The sequence below is a fragment of the Podarcis melisellensis genome, assembly GCF_964234715.1.
Source record: "Podarcis melisellensis genome assembly, chromosome: 14".
NCBI lineage: Eukaryota > Metazoa > Chordata > Lepidosauria > Squamata > Lacertidae > Podarcis > Podarcis melisellensis.
In genome coordinates, this window is record NC_138546.1 from 52,297,131 (window position 1) to 52,315,777 (window position 18,647).

The 18,647-nt window shown below is 44.5% G+C and overlaps 1 protein-coding gene across 2 annotated transcripts; it reads left to right on the plus strand.

Annotated features, from left to right (window-relative positions):
• Window positions 1-1,734: 1,734 nt before the first annotated feature.
• On the plus strand, window positions 1,735-18,618 carry DNAJA4 (DnaJ heat shock protein family (Hsp40) member A4). Of its 2 annotated transcripts, XM_081887745.1 has the most exons (9): window positions 1,735-1,937; window positions 3,545-3,727; window positions 9,484-9,624; window positions 10,766-10,946; window positions 12,294-12,398; window positions 14,574-14,801; window positions 15,923-16,153; window positions 17,199-17,299; window positions 18,055-18,618. In XM_081887745.1, exons 2-9 carry the CDS (start codon window positions 3,569-3,571, stop codon window positions 18,268-18,270), a joined length of 1,362 nt encoding a protein of 453 aa, XP_081743871.1. In that variant the 5' UTR covers window positions 1,735-1,937; window positions 3,545-3,568; the 3' UTR covers window positions 18,271-18,618. The 2 variants fall into 2 exon arrangements, with proteins under 2 accessions (XP_081743871.1, XP_081743872.1); XM_081887746.1 differs by lacking the exons at window positions 1,735-1,937; window positions 3,545-3,727 and adding an exon at window positions 7,388-7,523.
• The last annotated feature ends 29 nt before the right edge of the window (window positions 18,619-18,647 follow it).

Here is an 18,647-nt window from a genome sequence, read left to right on the forward strand (position 1 = left end):
CAGAATCCAGGACAGCTTTTGTAAATCTGGGGCTTTCCCTGGAAAACAGGGACACTTGGAGGGCCTGAGATAGCCCATATGGAATTGCCCAGATGTTGTTAGCTACAGCCAACAGTCAGCAGAGATGGGGTGGTAGTCCTGTGCTGCCGGCCATGGCAGAGCTCAGTGGGGGGAGAGGCCAGCCAGCCAGCAGAGTCTCAGGGGAGGGGTTGCCTGACAGCAGAGTCCATATACAGTGGGACCTCGGTTTAAGAACAGCCCTGTTTATGAACTATTTGGTATATGAACTCCGCAAAACCGGAAGTAGTGTTCCGATTAGCAAACTTTACCTCAGTCTACGAACGGAAGCCAAACAGTGGAAGGGGCAGCTGTGGTGGGAGGCCTCATTAGGGAAAGCACACCTTGGTTTAAGAACGGCTTTGGTTTAAGAACAGACTTCTGGAATGGATTAAGTTCATAAACTGAGGTACCACTGTACAAGGTCCAGTCCAGTCCTAAGTTCAGGAGTATCTCAGTTCACATAGTCAGACGATCCGGGGGTCAAGAAAGCCAAGGGTCCAACGTCACATGAAGCAGCAAGAGTCTGGTCAGGAATTATGAATGTTGTTTCAGCAACTCACTGAGACTGGAAACCCTGCTTAAGAAAGCTGGAGCCAGCTGGTTGTCATCAAGAGCAAGAAGGTTGATCAGCAGCAGGTAGAGCCACTTCATCTTCTGCTCCTTCAGGCTGCTGCTCAGCAGGTGAAGCCAACTTCTGGCCCATGACAGATGGGAGTTGCATTCCAACAGAATCCAGGATGGCTGTTCCTGCTCCAAGGCTTTAATTCTGTGCATGTCTTCTTGGAAGCAAGCCCCACAAGGCTCACTGGGATTTACTCCCAGATAAGGGTGTTTAGGATTCTACTCCAAGTCTGTATTAGAATGGTGTGTGCCCCCCTCAATCTGATTTGGGGCCCAATCCAGCACATGAGAGTGGGGACCTGAAATGATCTGGAGCCAACCCAGCCAGGGCCTCAAACCATTGCAGTGGCCTTGTCCGGTGTTCCATAGGGACTTCACACCCACGCTGGCCCACCCATGAGGCAAGGGGAGGCAACCACCGCAGGTGGCAGGATCCACAGGGGCAGCAGATCTGGCCTCCAAGCAATGCATCACCACTGCTGCTGTGGCAGCAACAGCTGCAATGTGCTTGCTGGAGGTCAAATAGAGGTGCTGCTGGTCTCTTCCCACCGTTGTTCCCAACATAGATTTTTATTCCCCACCCCACTCCCTGTTCCCGCTGTAGATCATCACTCACCCCTTCTTCCCTGGTGGGGAGAGGGCATCATTTCGTGGTTTGCCTCAGGTGTCCAAGTGTCTTGGGCCAGTTCAAATTTCTGTGGCCCAAATTTGCATCCCCATCTCCCCCAAATCACTCTCTCTCTCTCATCACTTGCACAGGCATTTTTACTATTGAAGTTGTTTTAATAAATTGTGGCTTTGCTACATAGATTTTTTGGGGGGTGACACACATTTCTGTGGCAGAGTAATTTGTTCTGCATTAAGTCACTAGACAAGGCAGTATGGAAATATTTTAAACACATAAAACAGACCTCACTCTTTTAAAAAGTCCATGTACACACACACAAACACACATATTTTTAGAGGGTAAAGGAAGCAGCAAATCAGGAGCAACTGTGTTCCTAAGCGACCATAAAGGTCAAAGGGGGAAACATTCCATTCATTCCATTTGACAGTTGGCCAGAGGAAAGGCTGGTGGTGGTATTGTTCAGTGGTCTCTGAAAGGACGGGATGTTTCTAAGCTCTCTGTTGTTTTTGTTTTTCTCAAGCAGATCTTCTGTTGTTTACACCTGCCACAGCTGAATCTCCCATCTGCACATTTGGACAAGATGTCTTCAAGCATCACATTTGTTAGATGAATTCTTATGTAAATACAGGTATGTCCTGTCCTGAGCACCTCTTCAACAAAAGATTACAGCTCACGATTGTTATAATAATAATAATTCAGTCCATAGGAGCCACCTCCTAGGCACTGAGGTCCCTTCAGCCCCCCAAAGTTCATGGGCATTGCCATTCATATGGTGTGGGTGTGCCATGTCATGTGATTGATTATGTGGGGTGGGGCTTACCTGCCCCCCCATATTTTATTCAGGTTGGCACCCCTGATTCAGTCCCTATACTTAAAAACTGGACATTTTAAAGGACATTTCAGATTACAAGTCAATGCTCAGTCAATGTTCAAGCTGGAAAGTGTACAAAGGAGGGTGACTAAGGTGATAAAAGGGTCTGGAAGCCAAGCCTGATGAGAAGCAGTTGAGAGAGTTGGGTAAGTTTAGCCTGGAGAAGAGGATATGAAAGCCATCTTCAAATATCTGAAGGGCTATCACATGGAAGATGGAGCAAACTCATTTTCTGCTGCTCCAGAGGGTGGGATCTGAACTAATAGAGTCAGATTACAATAAAGGAGATTCCAACTAAACAGTCTGATTATAAGAGCTGTCCGACAGTGGAACAGACTCCCATGGAAGGTAGTGGACTCTCCTTCCTTGCAGGTTTTCAACCAGAGGTTGGATGGCCACCTGTCATGAATGCCTTAGCTGAGATTCCTGAATTGAAGGGGGTTGGACTAGATGACCCTTGGAGTCTCTTCCAACTCGACAAAATGGTGGTAAATGATGCTCAGTACAAGCACTAGTGATGGGCAACTCACTTTCCCTTCAGTCTAGGTTGGAGTGGCTCAGAAATCCCCCTCGTCCCAAAAGAAGTTTGGTGTATTTTTTAGTCCAGTCTTCTTTTGGAAGTACATCTTAGGAAAGCTACATTACTCAGGTGCCTTTTTGTGCTATCAGTGCAGTATGATGATTGAAAGATGAATCAGCTGACAATTCTTCCTGGGCGCAGATTTGAATCCAAGCCAGAATTTAGGAACACATGATAGGACGTGATCCCATATAAGTGTGTATATTAATATTATTTAACACTCCCAAAGCACCTTATTTTTTCTATGCACTCTACATATATTAAAAGACAAAGAAAAAGGAATGCAGAGGGAAGAATGCAACCCTGTGCATGCTTTCCTGGGAGTTAGTCCCATTGAATTGAGTGGGACTTACTTCTGAGAAAACAGGCTTGACTTTAGGCCTGAAATCCTACACCCACTACCCAAAGGGTATGTACAACTGACCTCCATGGTAAACACCGAGGAAACATGCATAAATTTGCTTTAAGATTGCAAAGAACTGTGCACCTATTTGACAGTGAAGATCCAAGTACGGTATGTGTTATGTTAGCTATGAATCTGTGTCCTAAAGTGCAAGGTTGTTGTTTTTGTTTCCACAAATTGTCAGCAGGAATAGTGGTGCTGATCCAAATTGGGACCCTGATGTGGAGGATGGGTTTTTAAAGTGTTTTTTTTAATAAGGTTTATGTGTACTGTGTTCCCAAAATGGATCATGGGCAAGGGGGACACACTTGCAATTTGCATTTGGGGAATAGGTACTTTCATATCTCATCATTTCTGAATGTTTTTCCCAATCTACTTCAGCATATCTAAACAAAGGAACCTGAAATGGAGCCTAAAGAGGACAAAAAACCCAACGGGCCGCCCTCAGAGGAGAAGAAGGCTAATGGGCAGCCAGCAGAGGACAAGGCATCCAGTGCCAATTCTGCAGAGAAGCAGCAAGTGGATGGGCAAGCAACCGAGGACAAACAAGCTGATGGAAATGCAGTAAGACAACCTTATATTCCATGCATATTCCTTCCTTTAAATCAAAGTTATCCAAGATACTATTTTATAACATGTCAGCACACTTTCAGAAAACTACTTCTAAACTGCCAGGTCATTCTAGCACAAAGCTCTCTAGATGTTTGATATGAATTGCCTTTCACTCCCTCATGGAAGCCTTTCCTAAATTTCAGGTCTGTGCATTCTTGCTCTCTGCTTACTGGGCCAGTTTGAACGGACCTCTCTGCCAAGACAGGCTGCCTGTCACCCGGGCACATGGGTCCTATTTCCAAGCTCACAACTGGAGAGCCCTGTGCGGATGTAATGGCAGGAATGCAATGTGGCTCTGAGATGGCTTCATATCTGCAAGCATTTCTTTGGACTAAACAGAACCATCTCCCCTCTCCTGCTCCCTCCCATGCACTGTTTTGGGGGCTCTCTTGGCCCCCCAGAGCAGGCCTGGGGAAGACACATGGGACACATGGCAAGGGGGCAGGAGAGTTGCACCAGCAGCAGTCCTTGTGCTAGCTTCCACTAGCAGAACAATGCACCCCAGTAGGTTGTATCCGGCAAAGTGTTACTCAGAGTAGACCCATTGAAATCAATGTACCTGAATAATTTTTATTTAGTTTACATTCTTCCCAAAGGAGCCGACAGTGGCTATTTTGAAATTAGTCATGTTCATTGATTTCAAGGGGTCTGCTCGGAGTACGACTGACTTTGGAGACATCCCAATATTTCTGAAGGATTTGCACACATAACATTCAGTCAGCCTCCCCCCTCAACACACCACTAATGCCCTGCAGATATTTTGAGTACAACCCCCATTTATTTATTTTAACTATTAAATTCATATACTGCCCATCCAAATATCACAGGGCAGATTACAACATAAAACAAAAATAAAAAACTGTTGTTGTTGGCATCTGTCTGTCTCGGGAGACAATGGAGGACTGCATTTTCAGAGCTAAAGTCAAACCAATGGAGAGTTACAGTGCCTGCTGTGGCTATAGAGGAGACAGGTTTTGTTGCAGCTGGGGAAGAGGAAGCCTGCTGCAGATGCACCTTGGCACTTCTTCTTCTCTCTGCACTCCTCCCAGTGCTCATTCCTCCTCTAGTCCTTGCTGTGGATACGCAGCCTGACCGATTGTCTCCAGGCACTGCGATTAAATCTTAACAAAAAAGCAATTCCCCTCCCTGCAAACACATCTTAAAGGCTGTAGATGGTTTAATCAGCCATCTGCTCCAGCTGTTGTCCCAAAACATCTGGAGGGCACCAAGTTGAGGAAGGCTCGTCCTAACAATGCAATTTGTTTCCAAATTGTGTGTCATGAGCTTCGGATTTACATGCATTTGGTGCTGCATGCACAAAACCTTTCCATTGGTTTTCATCCACTGATCTGACCGCTTCTGGTCGGGGCAGTGACCTTCTTACCCCATTGCCTTCTTGAGGTGGCTCAGAAGTGACAGTCCTCACTCAGCCCTGAAAACTGGGAAGATGCCCAGGACAATGCTCAAAAAAGCCTTCTGTGTGCAAGGGAGTCCAGCTTTAAACTGCAGTCCTATGCTCTCACTTGTCCATCAAACCTGACGGGAACTACTTCTGAGTAGGCATGGGCACGATTGCATTGTAAGGCTGCAGTCCTTTCTCAATGGGGCTTGCTTCTGATTACACACGTCTATAATTGCATTGCAAAAGAAGAGGGAGGGGTGATGTGTATTGCTGATTTGTAGTTTTGGCCACTGCTGCTTTCAAGGAAACCTTTATTTTGTATCATGGATATTTTTAGTTTTATTATTCTGAAGTGTATATATTTCCACTCTGGAACCTTCAGGTAAAGGGCAGATCATTAATCAACCCCTTTCAGGCTTACTCAGTCATAAGCCTTGCTTAACTTCACAAGACGTACTCCTAAGTAACTGCGGGAGGGGGGGGTCTTCGTTTGTTTTTTAACTGTTTTACCTATTTATTTATTTTCAATGGTCAGCTTCCTTGGATATCTCATGTTGAGATATCCAACAAAATATTGGATATATCAATATATCCAATACAGAGAACAAATGTTTAATACATTTTAAAATATGTTTGCTTGGAATTGCATCTCATGGAGCTCAATGGAGTTGACTCTCATCTTGAATTTTGTTTTAATTTGCTTATTTATTATGTTTGTATCTGACTCTTTCTCCAAGGAGCTCCAGGTGGCCTACATGGTACCCCCTTTCCAATTTTACCTTCACAACCACAGCGCTGTGAGGTAGATTAAGCTGAGAGGCAGAGAGTGACCCAAGCTCTCCGAGCAAGTATCACAGCCAAGTGGGGATTGGAATTCGGTTTTATCCACCCATTGTTATCTGTGCAATTCTATATCTTACCTATGTGGGGTGGTGAGAGTGTCAGGTGAGGACCTGTGAGACCCCCCCCCCCCAGCTATGGGTGACCTTGGGCTGCTTCTCAGCCTAGCTTTATTTCTACCATCCGGCTGGTAGAAGGAGCAAGTGTGATAGATTCACAAAGCAAGCACGAGTTCACAGCCATTTGCACAGAGCATATATTCCCCTTCAGTTCTCTCCCCTTTCTCCTCCTCCAGAGTCCTGCCCCATGTTGAGTTTCCTGAACATGAACAGAAAGCTCCTGTCTTGGGACTCTTTTTGACTCTTGGCGCCCTTCCCAGGAAAAGGGGACGAGAAGCCTTGCGTTCAGCGTGTCCAAGATATGTTTCTTTTCTCTTGCTCTACTGGCACAGGTCCCGGAAAGAAAAGTTGCAAGTTAAATGTACTTTTTGCAAGGTCAGCTAGCCTGAGAAGCAAAAAGGCATTGTTCTATTCAGCTACCTTTGTTACAGCAGAGCGAAATGCTTCTAATTACTGAGAAAGTAATTTTGGAAAAAATATTGAGGCTTGAGGCCTGATTTGAGGGGGGGGTGACTTCGGGCCTAGGTGGGGCACCTGTCCTCACCTCCTTCAGTAGGGGGGTGGGGTGGGGTGACGGCTTTAGCAAGCGAGTGGGACGATTACATCTTCTGATGTAATTATGACACCAGGTGATTGACACCTGCCAGAGGTTGCAGGTCAACCACGTGAGCCTAGGTCCTAGCTTGCAAGCCGCTATGCCTTGGGCCATAACAGGAGTCTAATGCATTTAATAAATAAATGGTAAGAAATAAGCAGGGCAGTCTCCTGCCCGGAGCCCGCCGGGACAGGTTCCCGCTCCAGCCAGTCCCACGCGGGAGGCCCCGGGGCTTCCGCTCCTCCGAGAGGAATCCTGGCTTGGAGGGATCGGAAGGGACCCCGCGGGGGAGGCGGAAAGGGAAGGACGAATCGCAAGGCAGCTGCGCAAATCGGGAACTCCTTAGAGCAGCGCCGCCGCCGCCGCCGCCGCCGTCCTCCTGGGCGGAGACTGCGCACTGGGGCGCCCAGAAGCGCCGCTCGCGAAGCCACGAGAAAGCGGCAGAATCCGGGAGGCGCTCGGCCGCCGGCTGCCATATAAGGCAAGAGGCGGGGCCTCATGCTCCGCCCTCCTCGCGCACGGCGCCGGCCCGATTGCGGCGGCCGTCGCTTAGCAACTTCCGTCCTCGTCTCCCCTCTGAAAGGGCGCGGAAGGGAGGGGGCGGAGCCTCCGCCCTCCCGGCGCTCGCCGATTGGTCCCGCTAGGTTTGTCGAGGCTTTAGTCGTGACGTCGCGGCGGCGTCGTTCCAGAAAGTTCGCGGAGGCGGCGCCTATAAAAGGCTCTCGGTCGAGGCGCCGCTCGCCGGGTCGGAGCGCGCGAGGGAGACGCGAGAGAAGCGCCGGCGAGGCTGAGGTGCGGGCGCGGGGTGAAAGCGCGGGCGGAGGGCGGGCCGAGGCCGGCGCGGCTCCCGAGGAAGGACTCGCCGCCGCCTTCAGAGCTGCAGGCGCAGCCCTGGGACTGGGGGTGGGCTGGATGATCCCTGGGGGCCCCTTCCCCGCCTCCTCAGGCGCCGCTCTGTGCTGGAAACGGGTTAAGCAAGGCATTGGTTTGCGTGGCGGATGCCAATAGGCGCAAGCACTGTTTTTCGTGGTGAAGAGTATTATAAAAATATAGATGAATGAAGAAACAAGAATTGCATCAGGTCGAACTTGTTATTGGCACAATACGATAATTTCTAATACGCATTTTGGAAATGTAAGTTGCCTTGTAGTGGTTAAGGCAAACACTGTCAGCTGTTATCCTCCCGTGGCGGCACTGGGGTTAAAAGAGGACACCTGGAGCCGTCTTGGTATTGCCTTGCATTTACAGAAGATATATATATATATATATTTGACAACCCAGCGAGGTAGGTCAGTACTAATGTGACAAATGGGGACTGATAAAAGAACGAACTGGTGGCTATAGGGATAGTCAAACTGGAGACCTTCAGTTTTTATCTCCCATCTCTAGGAGATGGAGAACAACCGTGGCCCATTTCTAATGTTCAAGAGTGCTTCATTTTTGTTACCATGTCATAATTTATTTTAGCCTACGGCCTTGTACTTCTCTGTGCAAGCTGGGCCAGCACTGTCATCCCCATTTGCTGGTTGAGTGAAGTGGCTGAAGCCAAGTGTCTCATCTAAGGCCTTCTAGAAAACTCCAGGCTGAGACCTGAGACATGATCTGAAGAAGCTGCCTTGCAGCAAGTCAGCCCATGGGTCCATCTAGGGCAGCACATTGACTGGCATCAGTTTTCCAGGGTTTCAGGCGGCAGTCTTTCCATAACACCAGCTGGAGATGCCCAGGGTTGGAGAATTAAGGACTCTTCAGGCAAAAACAAGTGCTCTGTCATTGAGCTAAAGGCCTCAGTGTCTTAGATACTAGAATACTCTTTAAAAAAGGAGAGCAGCAAATTGATTTTGTCATTTTTAGGTAGTTTCTGTGTCTAGTGGTGTGGGCCTTCTGTTGGATTTTTTCTGCTCTAAGTTGATGGGAATTTGTTTTTCCATAGTTATTTAACCTATAAACAAAACTTTAAAAATCTGTGCTGTGTTGCTATTATGTTCTCTTATCAATGTTTGAAAAAAAAAATTCCAGTTCCCTCAAGTAGATGAAATGAAATAATGCATTAGATGAAGATGCCAAAATATTTTTAACGTGACTGAAAACAGCATGCAAAATGCATAGTCTCATATCAACAGCCAATAACCCTGTCAGTGGACTTCCCCTTCTCTGTTCCCCCACCATCCTCAAACCTGCTGCAGAGGTTCTCCCACCATCCTAAGCAAGAGTTTGGGGGAGGAAGGAGTTTGGCTGCAGGGAAGAGGAGTGGAAGGGTGAATCCTGTTGTACCAGAGGATATCTGTTCTGATAATTGAAGAAAGTAAGGACTGTCTGGGACATTTTTTGTGCTTGTTTAATGTGTTCATTCAATTGCGTTCATTTTGGATTAATTTGTTAAAGTATACATTTACATAATACAGTAGTTCTGAAGAAACCATGTTTTGTGTTTAGACAATAAAATGTATGTAGAAAATAATGAAGCATTTACTTTGTGTGTAAGGAAAGAGCATACCTCTTCTAAAATGGTTCTTGCCATTTGTATTTTTACAAGTTCTTCTGTCTTAAACCCCAGCTTAAAAAGGGAACATTTGATTAAATGGCAGTATCCAGTTCTGGTTTTTACCATGTACAAAGCTTTCTTAGTGCCTTCCAACATATTTGATGACAACCTGCATTCCAGGATGGGAAATTCTTTATCAAAATGAGGGAAATTTGATGAAGAAAAGCCTGAGTGCTGTCTTCATTCCTTCTGTTTCTTTCATCCTCTCAGGCTGCTGCCATGGTGAAGGAAACGGGCTACTATGATACGCTGGGGGTGAAGCCAAGTGCCACCTCGGATGAGATCAAGCGGGCCTACCGCAAGTTAGCCCTGAAGTTCCATCCGGACAAGAATCCCAGCGAGGGCGAGCGGGTATGGACTTCGGTTGGAGAGGGTGAAGTGGGGGTCTTAGGGAGGCAACTGCAGGTGGGCCAGTTGAGACACCAGCTAGGAGGCACATGTTTTATTTTTTAGTTCATGAAAGCAAGTGGCTGGTGTTTTGCAGAAGGAAGTAAACCACTGTCCTTAGTTATTGTAGTGGGAATGACCAACATTTGACACTTAGTAGTCCTAAAACGAAGACAGGAGTGCCTGACGTGCTCTGGTCCATGGGGTCACAAAGAGTTGGGCACAACTAAACGACTAAACAACAGTCCTAAAACAGGTACTCTATGCACAGGAGTACAGTAGGTGTCCATACAGAGTATCCACACACACACTCTATTCCGGAGATCCTTGCAATATAGATTACATTTTATCCATCAAAATGATTGGCATTTTGCTAGTAATTTCTTGGGTTCCATCTGAACCCAGGGATGGGAAGTCTTGCAGGCAATAGAGCATTTTCCTCAGTGAGTAATGCTGTACAGTGGTGCCTCGCAAGATGAAATTAATCCGTTCCGTGAGGCTCTTCGTATAGCGGTTTTTTCGTCTTGCGAAGCAAGCCCATTGACAGCTTAGCGGATTAGCGCTACAGCTGTCAAGCGGCTTCCAGCGATCAGCTGTTAAGCGGCTTATCAGCGGAACAGCTAATAAGCGGCTTAGCGGCTTAAGAAAAGGGCGAAAAAAGCGAAAAAAACCCGTGGGGGGATGCAAGATTTTTTTCGTCTTGCGAAGCAACCCCATAGGGGAATTCGTTTTGCGAAGCGCCTCCAAAACGGAAACCCTTTCGTCTAGCGGGTTTTTCGTCTTGCGAGGCGTTCGTCTTGCGGGGCACCACTGTATATCTGTTCTATTTTCTGTGGCATACTGTGAACATTTCTTATGCTGATTGATATATTATATTATATATATATAATTTCCTTTACAGCATTTATTTTGGCCTGGCTTTTTCTTATATTAACCACTGCAGGGGGGAAAATACTCTAAAATAGGTGGACGACTGCTTTTGCTGGGTATATATTTACTGAATAGTCTCTTGATGGATGTTCAGGAGTTTTCTTAATCACTTGTATGAAACTTAACTATTGTTGTCTGCTAGCCAGCTATTTAGAGGGTCTCTTTCTCTTCTTAGTTTAAACTCATATCCCAGGCTTATGAAGTTCTGTCAGACCCAAAGAAAAGAGACCTCTATGACCAGGGTGGGGAGCAAGCTATTAAAGAAGGAGGCCTAAGTGGCGGCAATTTCTCTTCACCCATGGACATCTTTGACATGTTCTTTGGTGGTGGAGGCAGAATGAATAGAGAAAGAAGAGGTATGCATGTGTGTTTTAAATACTGCATCAGTTAAATTCTAGTGTGTGAGACCAAAATGTAGAAATGCTACAGTAGTATTGTGTCCAAAGCATAAAATACTTACACTGGTACCTTGGTTCTCGAATGTAATCCGTTCCAGAAGTCTGTTCAACTTCCGAAACATTCGAAAACCAAGGCTTTGCTTCTGATTGGCGTGGGTGCCCTGAAAACAATAGCTGACAGCCGCATCTGATGTTCGGCTTCCGAAAAAGAGTTCAAAAACCAGAGCACTTACTTCCGGGCTTTCAGCGTTTGGGAGCTGAAATGTTTGAGTACCTAGGCGTTGGAGAACCAAGGTTCCACTGTAGTTACCAATGGGAACTGCAACTGAAGGTTTCATTCATGAGGCAGCTCTCTTGGCCTTACTGTAAGGCAAAGCTACTATTATTGATTGACTTTTGTTGGCCCTGTTGCACCTGTTTTTTCCATTCTGGGAATATGGCAACAATATCTTACTTGGCATTACTGCAGAAATGGCAGTGTGGTTTATCTGAAGCACTGTAACTTGAGGTTATCTTTGGAAATGCTTAGATTCAGGTGATAGACCTCAGAACCAAATAATTTGGGGGGTGGGTTTGAACAAAAAAAATTGCAAAATTCAAACCAGGATAGTTTTATCAGTTCTTTGGTTTCATATCCAGGAAACATACTAATTTTGAGAGTTTCCCCTTGGGTTTTTTTTGGGGGGGGGAGGGTTTGTTCTGCACTTAGAATAGTGTTTAGAATTTGAGGGCTATAACTATTAATACAATGCATTTGAAAACTGGTTGGTTTAGGGGTACATATTTCAGCACTGCCCAGTAGTGTCTAAACAAGGAAGTGGATAGAGGTAAGTTGTCCAGAGGACCAGCTTTATTCTGGTCAATAGCCTCTGCTCAACCTTCCCAAGTACAATTTTTTAAATCATATCTTGCCATGGTTGCTGGCAGCCCTGGCTGTTTTTTCAAGAAAATTGCCTTTGAGAGGGAGGAACTGCCATGGCCGCCTTCTTTCCCTAGGATGCATATATGATAAAGCCAGATGAGGGGAATTTCATCTTGGTTTTGTCCATGTGTGGCATTACAGATAAGTTAAAAAGGGAAAAAATTAAATAGCTATATAGGAAGCTAACTTTACAAAATTCTGAAAAGCTAAGCCGTATTGCAGAAACAGAGCTGTTGTGTTCCAGAAGCAGTTTCCTCTTAGTAAAAGGTACAAATTCCATTCTGGAGGATTGTTAGGCTTGCAGGGAGGTAGGATAAAAAGCATAAAATGAACATTGGAAATGGGGATCTTGTGTTAAGCATCTGACCTTCATTTTCATTAAGGAAAGAACGTTGTCCATCAGTTGAGTATATCCCTTGAAGACTTGTACAATGGAGCCACAAGAAAGCTGGCGCTTCAGAAGAATGTAATTTGTGATAAGTGCAAAGGTAATGACTCAGTGAACTTGAATATAGAAGTTGGGCTGTGCCCAAAAAGTGCTCTAAAGGCCACTCCTGTAACCTCAAGTGAAAATGCTGAACATTATATGCAGGGATATTTGAAGGCACCAGCTGCCTTGAATACATTAAAGTCAGACACAGAATTATTTTGTGGGTGTGATTACTCAGGAAGTACTTGCGGTGCTCACCAAACCATTCTTAAATCTAAAATCAAGAATGTGCCATTACATTCTTTCAAATTCACAAACCTTTATTGACGTTTACACAAGATTCCAGTATGGTTCAGTACAATAAAATCACTCATCAGGAACCTGCATCTAACACTTGAGTTAACATTGTACAGTGGTACCTCGGGTTAAGTACCGAATTTTTCGCTCTATAGGACGCACTTTTCCCCCTCCAAAAATGAAGGGGAAATGTGTGTGCGTCCTATGGAGCGAATGCAGGGGGGAGGCAGGCAGGAAAAGCCTCCCAAAGCCACACACAAGCACCACGCGGCTCTTGCGGGCTTTTCCCCAGGAGGGACAAGGGACTGACGCGGCCAGTCACTTCCTTCTCCCTCCTTGTAGAAAAGCCCACAGGAGCCACGCGCTCCTTAAAGGGTGCGCAGCTCCTGTGGGCTTTTGCGGGAGGTGGGGTATTGCCATAGCCGCGCACCACCTCACCAGAGCAGGTCAAAAGCAACCTGAAGCCTGGAGAGCGAGAGGGGTCAGTGCACACCGACCCCTCTCGCTCTCCAGGCTTCCAAGGTTGAATGCACCTTGGACGACACCTTGTGGGAAAACGGGGGGGGGATTCTCCTCTCTGCGCAGCACCTCCTTTCCCCCCCCCTTGTTCTCCCCCCTCTAAAACAAGGTGCGTCCTATGGCCGGGTGTGTCCTATAGAGCGAAAAATACGGTACTTAATTTGTTCCAGAGGTCTGTTCTTAACCCGAAACTGTTCTTAATCTGAAGCACCACTTTAGCTAATGGGGCCTCCTGCTACCGCTGGGCCACCAGAGCACAATTTCTGTTCTCATCCTGAAGCAAAGTTCTTAACCTGAGGTACTATTTCTGGGTTAGTGGAGTCTGTAACCTGAAGCGTATGTAACCCAAGGTACCACTGTATAAGCATTCATGAGCCCTCATTGCATGGTGCAGAAACCTGGCTACTATCTCCATCTTATCCCCATCCTGAGTAAACATAAAAAAGGCTACATTAAATCCATGTAAATACCACTCTCTACTAACAACCAACCAACCAACCAATTATGCGCAGCGGATTCTATTTGTCTGTGCACAGAGGCATAGTCTTTCTACAAGTGGTATTTTCTAGAATTTCCCTTTTCTTGACCTTAAAGGAGCATTTGACTCTATCTCTAGAAATCACTTTTGGGACAAACTTCTGAGGATGGGAATGGAGAAAAATATACTTTACCTAATTAGGAAGCTTGTATTCTTCTACAAGCTGCCAAGTTAAATTCACTCCCCAAGGGAACTTAAGATCCAAAATCTCAATCCACAAAGGGGTGAAACGGGAAACTTTCTGTTTCAGACATATTTGCCTCTGAAACAGGCAAACGGCTAATTTTCTTAACAGCAAACGTTCTTTTTAATGACAAAACAAGAATGATTGCTATAAAAAAAAAAAAATAAGCCCATAGTAAAAGTGGCCATGATCCTCTTTAAAAAGGTGTTCATCTCAGGTCGATGATACAGGTCAGTTGTGGATTGATAAGTGTATATCACATAAATTGTGAATGATGGGATTCCAACTGATCTCCACTTTTCAAGGCTATTGTCAAATATTTGGTAGTCTTATGAAAAGTCATGAGAAGTGAACAGATTGTTCTGTTCAAAGAGTGCACTGGAAACTGTTGAGCAGCCTAGCAATGTTTGCAGACTTAATCAAATAGTTTCTTTGCTGTTGTCCAAACTGTACATAAATATGCTTAGACTTGTTCATTATTTTGAATAACTATGCCAGACCCAGGGAGACGCAGAGCTCAGAGGGAGTAATGTTTGGCACTGAATTTGTAGATAAGATGTAGTCAAAGCCCTGTTTGTTTGGTACGAGAGCTATACACGGATGTTGAGATTGGTAACGAGAGCTTGGTGAGTTGCTGTCTGCCATCAGGGAACTTTAGGAGTTACTGTGTGCTTTCCTTTGTATTTCCTTCCAAGGCCTCGGTGGAAAGAAAGGTGCTGTGGAAAAGTGTCCTACATGCAAAGGAAGAGGAGTGCAGGTGCTTGTTCAGCAGATCGCACCTGGAATGGTGCAGCAAATCCAGACTGTTTGTCCAGACTGTAAAGGCCAAGGGGAACGAATAAATCCCAAAGACAGATGCACCACCTGCAATGGCAACAAGGTGGTTAGAGAGAAAAAAATAATAGAAATACACATTGACAAAGGTAAGGATTTCATCACACCCAACCTTCCCAGGCAGCTAGCTACCCAAATTGGCAGCTCACGAGGGAATATCTCTTTGCTCATACCCAAAGCCTGTCCCTCCTGCACATGCCCATTGCTTCCTTTTTCAAGCACGACATTCATGGCATGGCTTCACTGCCACAAGGCACTAAGGTATCCTAGTGATCTTTGAGGACTGGAATTTCATTGCTCAAGTAACTACATAGTGATGAAAGGAAGGCAGACAGACACATAGGCATGCAATAATTTTTATCTTGCTGTTTGCCCTGTAGGGAACCCACAGCAGATTAAAATAAGTCATAAACAGTATCTCAAATATTAGATACAGGTAGGTAGCCTTGTTGGTCTGCTGTAGTTTAAACAAACAAACAAAAATCCTTCCAGTAGCACCTTAGAGAACAACTAAGTTTGTCATTGGTATGACAAGATAGCTGAAGAAGTGTGCATGAACACAAAAGCTCATACCAATGACAAACTTAGTTGGTCTCTAAGGTGCCTACTGGAAGGATTTTTTAAATTTTGTTTCAAATATTAGAGATACTTTCAAAATTGTCAGTTTTGGAATTTTGATCCTATACAGTATGTTTCAGTTGTTTCAGAAGGCAGCAGTAGAGTAGCATGGCACTAAGCGATGGATGGACTTCCCGTTCCTCCACATTTTGAAGCTTCGCTGTGCTTTGTTGCTTAAGTTACAACTTAACTAGGATAATTAATCCCAGTGTATATAGTTGGCTGCTTTTTAGAGTTAATTTGCAGCACACCCTCTTCCTCACACACATTTATAAACACACTGCAGAGTAAGCAGTCTTCATGCAATAATACTTAACATTGCATTGTGATTGTGCTAGGATTGTAGTGGTTTTTATCAATACGTATGATTTGTTATAAGGGAAAAGAAGCAAAAAACTTTAAAAACTTAAAAAGAAGCATTCCTAATGCATCAGTTTTACTTTGGAAATAAGGTCACATAATTTGGAACTTTTGGAAGTATTCCTAACTTGCCATAGGCTAGAAGATACAGGATATCCATTAATCAGGTTGCTGGCACTGTTTTGACAAATCTTCTGAATGTGATTTCTTTTGTGTATGTGTTGCTTCATAGGTATGAAAGATGGTCAGAAAATAGTATTTCATGGAGAAGGTGACCAGGAACCTGATTTGGAGCCTGGAGATGTCATCATTGTGCTAGATCAGAAAGACCACCCAGTGTTTCAGAGAAGAGGCAATGACTTAATTATGAAAATGAAAATTCAGCTCACGGAAGCCTTGTGTGGCTTCAAAAAGACAATTGATACCTTGGATGACAGAGTCCTTGTAATAACTTCCAAAGCAGGTAGGTGTTGCATCTACCTTGTTAAAGAAAAAAATGCTTAGCAAATGCTATTTAATTAGCAGCTTGCATGTTTCCATTAAGATACTGATTTTAATGAGTTTCTGCTGCAAACCAGTTTAGATCATCCACTGGAGCTGATGATTGGAGACAGAGGATGGACAAAAAGACGAGCTGGTTTCCATGAGATGTGATGCCCACAAACTTAGATGGCTTTAAAAGGGATTGTCTCTCAGAATCCATTGCAGGGAACAACAGTGGGAAAGGGCTATAGCTCCTCATGTTCTGCTTTTTTGTGGTTTTTTAAAATAATTTTTATTAAGTTTACATTTTACCATGATCACAATCCATTAAATAATCTCATCACCAAAAACATTTCTCAAACTGAGCTTCGACTCCCCCCCCCCCATCCCACTCTCTGGCTTTCATAAATATTCACTTACATCTTTGCATTTCTATAACCGCCTATTTACCTTCTTTCTATCTTTATAAAACTTACCTTATTTATTGTAAACCAGCTCCAAATATTAGCATTACAAAATATTTTAACTCAAACCTACATTTTCAGATGTTTACAGTGTTCTTTCATATCTTGTATAAATATCTCCATTTTCTGCTTTTGAGCTTTCCAAATATCTGATTGGCTGTGTGGAAGTAGAATGCTGAACCACACTGAGCTTTTTAGCCCAAAGGGCCAGATTGTCTCCCCTACCCACCCATCTTGAGCAAAGTTGGACAGGAGAGCAGAGTCAGTCACCTGTCAGGTACCTGATGTCACAATGACATCTTGCCCATTTTGTTTTGTTTTGTCCAGATTGTCAGAAGCCCTTTTCAAAACGTTATTCTCTACAGAGCTTTGAAAGGCTCAAAGCTTGCAACACACTTTGAGCTGAGACAGAACCTACCTAATTAGGCCAGTGGGCCTCAGGTTCCTCACCACCGAGATAGAGACCCTTGTCTGATCCACTAGCGTTTCATGTATCATTTTGCTGTTGAGGGGTTTCAGAAAGCTAACGAACTTAACTGTGTGTAATCGCTATTCAAACAGGTGAGGTGATAAAGCATGGAGATGTCAAATGCATCATAAATGAGGGAATGCCAATTTACAAGTCACCATTGGAAAAAGGTTCCCTAATAATTCAGTTCTTGGTAAGTAAGTAAGTAAGTAAGTTGCTTTTAAACAGCTGTTTGAATCTATCTGCCTACAAGCTGGATGAAGTGCATTTCCAACTGAATGGGCAGTTGTAAAGTCAGCAACATGGGCTGTTCCCTGTAGGTGCCACACAAGCAGCAAAGCGTTCTTGAAACACACTGAACTGCAAGCTCATGAGGCACCTCAACTGTCCCTTCCTGCTTCAGGGTTTGTGCACATGAAGCAGTAGAAGATTTGTAAAAATGGGAGGGATGTGCCAAAATGTGTTGTTCCGAGGTGAGGTAGGGAGGTGCACAAAGGAATTCCCTCTCCAGCCTTGTTATCTAAAAACTACTCATTGTTCAGTGTCAAATGAGCATCACCCTGTTTTCTTGTTTTAATGGCATCTGGGATCCTTTGAATAGCTTTTTAGCAAAGTTTTCACCTAGTTCTGCCACTTAATCTGCTCTTATTTTGGGATTGCTGGCTTGTTTTATATTGTAAACTATCTTGAGAAAGCCAAGCTGTGTGTCATCTTGGTAGAAAGCAGCTGAGGGACAAAACGAGGGAGAGAGTGCTGGATTTTTTCTGACCCCTCCACACACCAGATTGCCTACCCTGCCATCTATGCAAGACAGTGGCAATAATTCCTGATGGTAGTTAACAAAACCAGCCTTAAGGTATTTGCTTGTGTTCAAGGAGCTGCTGTTCCAAATGCAGGATGTGAGCATAGCTCCGCACTAGTCACATTAATGCTGCCTTTTTCTTATAGGTTGCATTCCCAGAGCATCAGTGGCTTTCCAAGGAACAGCTACCCTTGTTAGAAGCTCTGCTTCCTCCTAGAGAAGAAGTGATGATTTCAGAAGACATGGATCAAGTTGATCTTGTTGAATTTGATCCAAGAGAGCGAGCTTTCCGTAATCATGGGGAAGCCTATGAGGAGGATGACGAAGGTCCTAGAACTGGTGTGCAGTGTCAGACATCTTGAACTGGAGGTGTAACTGGACTGCTAGTGACAGATTCAAAAATTGGCTTTTGAAGCCACTTGTCATGTTCAGCACAGAGATGCTGAGTATCATTTTTGTAACTATATATTTAAGCGTCATGAAAAAAAAAACCCACACCAAAAAAATCCCTCTGTAGCAAGACTTAAGTATACTGCAACTTGGTTGAATAAGCACTTCCAGTTTCTCTAAAAATCCCTAATGTAGAAATAATTTTCAGAACACTATTTACATAAAACAGCTATAGTTTCAGCTTAATGGGCTGTTCTCTAAACCTGTTTGCTGTAAAACTGAATTATTGCTTCAAATAAAAACAGGACCATTCTGTGTGGTATGAGGACTCTTAACCAAGAGGGAAGCT

Bases quoted from the DNA above. Each gene is read 5' to 3' on its own strand.
- DNAJA4 (XM_081887745.1), top strand. From the start codon at position 3,569: ATGGAGCCTAAAGAGGACAAAAAACCCAACGGGCCGCCCTCAGAGGAG. The intron at 3,728-9,483 runs GTAAGACAACCT...TCATCCTCTCAG, and splicing joins AACAAGCTGATGGAAATGCA to GCTGCTGCCATGGTGAAGGA. The intron at 14,802-15,922 runs GTAAGGATTTCA...GTTGCTTCATAG, and splicing joins AGAAATACACATTGACAAAG to GTATGAAAGATGGTCAGAAA.